The 7480-nt window shown below is 41.4% G+C and overlaps 1 protein-coding gene across 1 annotated transcript; it reads right to left on the reverse strand.

Annotated features, from left to right (window-relative positions):
* Window positions 1-6508: 6508 nt before the first annotated feature.
* Window positions 6509-7480, reverse strand: LOC115457022 (olfactory receptor 13F1-like). The gene has a single exon (XM_030186447.1). It carries the CDS (start codon window positions 7478-7480, stop codon window positions 6509-6511), a length of 972 nt encoding a protein of 323 aa, XP_030042307.1.

Raw genomic sequence — 7480 nt, forward strand, 5'->3', positions numbered from 1 at the left:
TTTCAAACCCACCACTTCATTTGGGTTTCATTCCATTGGTGCTTACTTTATTCAAAGTCACCTGTGTGGAACTGTGGCAAAAGTCTTGCTAAAATTAAGTATATCACATCCAGCTCTTTCCCTATCCAATTCTGAGACGAGATCTACCTCTTGTGAAAGCACTGAAGTGTTGAGCTCAGTGTGGTGTGGCCCTTTACATTGTGACGGGTAATTTCAGAATTGGCATTTATGCATCAAAATTTGGATACACCTGTTCCCTCTAAGCTGAGCAAGAGTCCTCCATCTATAGGCCTGCCAGTGGGTGGCGCTGTTTCACTATTACGTTTTCAATAGTGAAGGACAGGGAATTTCTGCAGGACTCACAAGGAGTCTAGATTGAGAACAAGAGTTGGTACGAGGCTATCTAGCCATTTATATGGGTTGAAGCCAGTAGGCAGAGCTTGATGGTAGTAGGTGGAGATTGCTGCCACACTGGTTCACCTAAAGCAATAGCAAATGATTATTAGAAATAATGGACTGCCTATACGCATAGGCATGCGGTCCATCTGTAAAAAAGTCAAAAGCTGTGTTCTAGTTGGGCAGGCAGTGCCTTAAAAGGTGGAGGACAAAAGATGCTTTAAAAAAAACTCACATGACAGCTTTTTAATTTACTTGAAAGCTTCCCTTATGTAGATATTTATTTGTTGCATTTGTATCCCACATTTTCCCACCTATTTGCAGGCTCAATGTGGCTTACATAGTACCGTGATGGCGATCGCCAATTCCGGTAGGAGAAATACAGAGTGGTTTAGGGTTAATGTTCATACCTTCCTACCTCTCTACCCTCATCTCCCCTTACGTTCCTCCCGTAACCTCCGCTCTCAAGACAAATCCCTCCTCTCAGTACCCTTCTCCACCACCGCCAACTCCAGGCTCCGCCCTTTCTGCCTCGCCTCACCCCATGCTTGGAATAAACTCCCTGAGCCCATACGCCAGGCCCCCTCCCTGCCCATCTTCAAATCCTTGCTCAAAGCCCACCTCTTCAATGTCGCCTTCGGCACCTAACCACTACACCTCTATTCAGGAAATCTTGACTACCCCAACTTGACATTTCGTCCTTTAGATTTGTAAGCTCCTTCGAGTAGGGACTGTCCTTCTTTGTTAAACTGTACAGTGCTGCGTAACCCTAGTAGTGCTCTAGAAATGTTAAGTAGTAGTAGATGACAAAGTATTTTAAGTGATCAGGGAGAGAGAGTTCGATTTTGTCCAGTTCTGGTAGGAGTTTCGATTGTTTTGTAGAGTTCAGGAGTTTAGGTTGGTTCTTTCTGGTATGCCTTTGTGAACAGGTAAGTTTTTTTTTTTTTTTTTAACGGTTTCCGGAAGTTTGTTAGGTCGTGCAGTCTTTTCGTGACTAAAACGGCTTCAAACATTATTGTAACTGGTAGAAACAACACTTAATAAAGGTTGTATTCTGTGCTAATTTTTCTACACTGTTCTATACATGGCCAAATTTCAGTGAAGATATCTTGTTTACCGATGGGTAATCTGTTTACTGTTGTTGTAATCTGCCTTGGGAAGCCTGGTGTTATAAAGATTGGAAGTAAAGGTAAACTCTTCTTTCATTGGGGCACACGGAATCACATCTTCACTTCATCTCTTTTATACAAATGGATTATTCTGTTTTGAGCATGTTTCAGAGACGAGTGGTTTTCATAAGTGAAAATAATGAAAGCAAATATTTTCTTTCATGCAGATCTCTCATTTACTTAAACATAATTATTATTATTATTTTATTATTTATTGCATTTCTATCCCACATTCCCCCACCTATTTGCAGGCTCAATGTGGCTTACATAGATTTCTTAACATTGTTATTTCAGGATAAAAAAGCCCCTAATGCAGTCCAGTGGTTTTCTTATATTTTGTTCTTGTGATGACTTATACTGTGACAAAACTGGAAATATAGTGAGACAGAATAATAGAATTCAATAAGATCCAAAACTTATTTTTTTATGCTTTAATCATCTTTATTAAAAACACAACGTGTTGGTGAATAAGCTTTATACAGAGAGAGAAAAAAACAGTGAACCATCTAACGTGGCACAATAAAAACCTCTACAGATAGCATACCCCAAGAACCCTTCCCCCCCGTATTCCCCTCCCTCTCTCTGAGCCCACCTGACTGTTTTCACTCATCAAAATAACACAACAGATGTACAGATTAGAAGGATCCAAAAGCAGTACAAAAGAAGTAAAAGTCATAAAGAACACAGTTTATACCAAATTGTTTAACGACCCTTAGGTTTTGCCTTTGGGTTTAACAAGCAATACCACGTGCGCATGTAAGGTCTAGATAAATGAATTTAAACAATCTGTGTTGAAGGCATATCCCCTAAATATGTAATACTGGATAGCTATAATGAAACAGTGATGGAATATTCGTATAGCAGGCAGCCAACAGATTTAATTTCCACTGGAAATAATTAACTTTGTATGAACTTGGCGGCTAATATTGTACTGATTGATATTTTTGTATTTTGGCAGTGTATTGTTTGCTTGCATAATAAAATTGCAAGCAAACAATACACAATAAACATAATAAAATCGCACTTGCAAAATGTTTTTCTGACACAGCTTTAATTAGCAAAAGTTCTCAAAGAAAGGGTTGTGATGGAAACCTAAGCAAAGAACATGTGACAATTACCAAATTGTGGACTGTGTCTATTATTGTATAAATAGGTTACCCTAACTATCATCAGAGGCAGACATGGTCGTATAATTAACATTATAACTGTGTTCGAATCTGGGTAATAACTGAGTGTTATGTTAGGAAGCTTGATGTTGACTTGTCTAACTTCTGCTGAATATCAACCAGCTAATAGTTTTAAGGCTAGATTTTGTTTGCTGAACTCATGCTGACTCATTTCCCCTCCACTAGATTTGTTCCTCCTTGGTTAATTTTAAACAAGAAGTTAAGAAATAATTTACTCTGATCTTACAACAAGTACATGCCATCAAGTTAAGCATCACCATTTGGAAAACATAAATGTCATTCAGCTCCAACTGTTCTACTGCTGCTTTCCCTTAGCCATCATTATTCCTGGAACTCATCTATATACAAACACACAACCGAGAGACAAAGATTAACCCCTCCCCCCCCCAAAATGCCTTTACAACCAAACAGATTTGAAGAAGAAATAGCTATATATCACAGAACTGGAAAATGTTGGCACATTTAGACTGACTCAGGACTTCTGTATGAAGGTAGCTCTGCCCTTATTATTCAATATTTCTCTTTTGAATAGTACTAATAAACAATATTAAGTACATATACCATTGTATTCCAGAAAACAAAAGGAGCAAGTTCACACAAACCATCTTTCTCTTTTGATCTAGACACAGGAAAAATAAGATTTTAAATGCTCCCAGGTTTTAACCTAATTCATGTTTAATGTGGGATATAGATATCATAAATAAATGAATAAATAGATACTCTGAATATTGACCACATGATTCTCATAATATGATGTCTATTTTATTGGCCCTGTACCAGGAGAAAAAAATATCTCAGCACGAATATAACACATGCTAGGGTGCTCCTATAACCAGTCCCACCAAATGACACACTGATTATGATTTATAACAAATTACTACTCTACTTATGAAAAGTTATTCCATTATTATACTTCCTATGTGCACATTCATATGCTGCATAAGCTGGCCTGTTTGAAAATATAAGTAAGATTAATTTAAAAATGCTACGAACAATAAAGAAGACAACGTGGATGCAGCAGCTCATTGATTTGTTTGCTTTGCTTTGAGTGTAAGGAGATGACAGCTGCATGGAAGAGGGAACACAAAGATTAACCTAATTGGCTTCAACTTTTTGATGTCATGTCATCGCCTGTTCTCAATCTAACCTCCTTGAGGACCCCAGGGAACCTACCTATCCCTAGCAATTGAAAACACAATATTGAAGCAGCACATCCCACTGGCAACAATGCAGTTGCAGGACTTCTGGTCAGCTTAGAGAGAACAGTGGGCATGTACATAAGCATCGCCATGCTGGTACAGACCAAGGGTCCATCAAGCCCAGCACCCTGTCACCGACAGCGGCTAAAAGAACAAGCAATTTCTCCTGCCCATCCAAGAAATACTGTATTATTCCCTCGTCCATTCAATAACATTCTATGGCTTTTTCCTCCAGGAAGCCGTCCAACCCTTTTTTTGAAGTCCGCTAAGTTAACCACCTTAACCACCTTTTTCGGCAGCGAATTCCAGAGTTTAACTACGTGTTGAGTGAAGAAAGATTTCCTCTGACTCGTTTTAAATTTACCACACTGCAGCTTCATCGCATGCCCCCTTGTCCTAGTATTTTTGGAAATGTATTGGGCAAGAATAAATGCACGTGTCTAAATGTAGCATTTTAGTGCATAAATAACACCATTCTATAACATGCCTTGTTAATAGTGGCCTTGTCCCACCCATATCCTACCCACAACAATCCCCCCCCTGCATTTGCAGACTATGCAATTTTTACGTTAAGATTAAATAATACTGCTTAGCATTTATGTGCAAATCTGTAAGATCAGTGGTGTGCTGGAGCGGGCTCCCACAGGCTCATTTTAAAGAATTTTGGCAGCTGGTTCTTAAAGTAGGGCCCTCACCCATGGCTACTTTAACAACTGGCTCCCCAAAAGCCTGAATTCTCTTTTACTTTGCTGGTGGGGGATGCTGAGCCCCGCAAGCCAAGTAAATAGACTTCCACCACTCCCTGGATCCTTGTTTCCAGCTCTTAATATCAAGATTGGACTTCTCGTGCATGTGCGAGAAGTCCCGGAATGCTGCTCAGAGCCAGAAACAAGCAGCGGGGGGTGGTGGCAGGCTATTTATTGGCTGGTAGTGTTCAGCATCCCAACCAGTGATGGTATGCCTAGCATGCATGCACAAAGGGGGGGGGGGGGAGAGAGATGCATGCATTGCCTCCCAGTCCACCCCTGGCCCCCTAAATTGCAGGGCTGGCTATGCCCGAAGAGACAGCCTGTTGTTAATAATTTACCAGCACACCCCTGTGTAGCATTCACACTTCCACATGCTAGTATTCTAATCTGAGCATCTGAATGGGTGAATGGCACATATCTTTAGGCAGTCATGTCATAGGGTAAGGGGAGTAGGGTGTACAGGTATATTGTATGGAGTATGTGCTTAAATTGCTACTATATCTGTCCTACCCAAGCTATTCTTCCAGGAATGAATACATGCAGATAGCATAAACGTAGGTGCTATCTTACACTTCTATGACTCTGCACAATTTAATACTAGTTATTTTCTGTATGTAAAACATTTTTTATATGTGGCTAATGGCCCCATATGCGTTTGTCTGTCTGGATATGTTTTTTGTCTGTCTGGTCTTACCCATTATTTCCCTCTCTCCTTTCCTCATGGCTCCCTCACACCCCCCCCCCCCCCGAAAAAGATCTCTATCATACTTCTCATCTTATTTGTCTTCAGTCTTTTCAGATGCGGAGGAGTGGCCTAGTGGTTAGGGTGGTCCTGGGGAACTGAGGAACTGAATTCGATTCCCACTTCAGGCACAGGCAGCTCCTTGTGACTCTGGGCAAGTCACTTAACCCTCCATTGCCCCATGTAAGCCGCATTGAGCCTGCCATGAGTGGGAAAGCACGGGGTACAAATGTAACAAAAAAAATGCAATGAATTATATATATATATATTGTGGTTAGTTCTAGAGTATTGCCCTACTCTTCCCAAAGTCCAGCATCTCCTCTTCTGTTCCCCCCCCCCCCCCAAGATGTCCAACATATCTTCTTATCTTCTACCCCCACAACAGGTTTCAAGCAATTCCCCTTCCCTTTCTTAACCCCCCCCCCCCACAAATGACCATCATCTCTTTTTCCCTTTCCTACCCCCAGAGCTGGCCCAACCATTAGGCCAGAGAAGGTGATGACCTAGAGCAGCGGTGTCCGGAAGGCAGCAAAACACAGCTGCAGCAAATAGATCCTGACAAGAGATGGGAATGAGATTTGATATACTGCCTTTCGGTGGTTACAATCAAAGTGGTTGATGTAGTATATACAGGTCTTTACTGGTACCCGGGGCAATGGATGGTTAAGTGACCTGCACAGAGTCATGAGAATCTGCAGTGGGAATGGAACCTTCCTGTCTTTTCACAAGACGTAAATACAGCGAGAAGTACCAGGAGCCTTCAGAGACGGGACACAATTCTTTATCGGTAACAATCAATGTTCCAAAATGGACCCGACACAGGCCATGTTTCGGCGCACAGCGCCTGCGTCAGGCGTCTGTTTTTCTAAACATAAATAACCTGTGTCGGGTCCGTTTTGGAACATCGATTGTTACCAATAAAGAATTGTGTCCCGTCTCTGAAGGCTCCTGGTGCTTTTTGCTGTATTTTGGACCCTCTCCATATTGTTATATTTTAACAAGACCTAATCATACTCTTTTGACTAATCTCCTAAAGCCTTTAAAATGATTCCTGCTTTTGGGTTAACTATCTAAAGTGTTTCATAATTGACAACATTGACATCCTGCTTATGACTCTTCTCAGAGCCACATTTAACTCTTTACTTCTCAAACTATAAATCAGGGGGTTTAACAGTGGGGAAGTGACTATATACACTGCAGTAGGCAGCTTGTTGGATTTCACAGAGTCTCCGGATTCGGGCAGCAAATACACCCCCATCATAATCCCATATAAGAGAGTGATGACCGTCAGGTGGGAGGAGCAGGTAGAGAAGGCCTTGCTTTTCCCCTCCCTAGAACAGATTTTTAGGATGGTGGAGATGATAAACACGTAGGATATCAGAGTTAGGAGAAGTGGGGTGAAGGACGTAAACGCCGACATTATAAAAGTCATAGTTTGAATGACTGAGGTGTCTGTGCAGGAAAGTTTAAGCACAGCTGTGATTTCACAGAAGAAGTGATTGATTTCGTTGATGTCACAGAAAGAGAATTTAGATATAGTAATTAAATGAGGCAATGGATCTAAAAACCCAGTTGTCCATGAAACAGCTGCCAATAGAGCACAGATCCTCTTGTTCATGATAATGGGATATCGCAAGGGATTACATATCGCAACATAACGATCATACGCCATGGCTGTGAGAAGCAGATATTCTGTCATCACAGAAACCATATAACCATACATCTGTAGAATGCATGCAGTGAAAGATATGGTATTACTCTGAGTCAGGAGGATGTCCAGTAATTTTGGCACACTGACAGTCACGGAAAAGATGTCCAGGATAGACAGGTTGGCCAGGAAGAAATACATAGGGCTGTGCAGGTGTCGGTCAGCACATACTACGAAGATAACGAGGAGGTTCCCTAGGACAGCCATCAAGTAGAGGATCGAGAAGAGAATGAAGAGGGGCAGCTGGAGCTCTGGGAATTCTGAGAACCCCAAAAGCTGGAATTCTGTCACGCCGCTGTGATTCGCCATTTTCATGAATTCGTTCTCCAT

The sequence above is a fragment of the Microcaecilia unicolor genome, chromosome 14, assembly GCF_901765095.1.
Source record: "Microcaecilia unicolor chromosome 14, aMicUni1.1, whole genome shotgun sequence".
Taxonomy (NCBI): Eukaryota; Metazoa; Chordata; class Amphibia; order Gymnophiona; family Siphonopidae; genus Microcaecilia; species Microcaecilia unicolor.

Coding starts and splice junctions, on each gene's coding strand:
- LOC115457022 (XM_030186447.1), bottom strand. CDS start 7,480: ATGGAGAACGAATTCATGAAAATGGCGAATCACAGCGGCGTGACAGAA.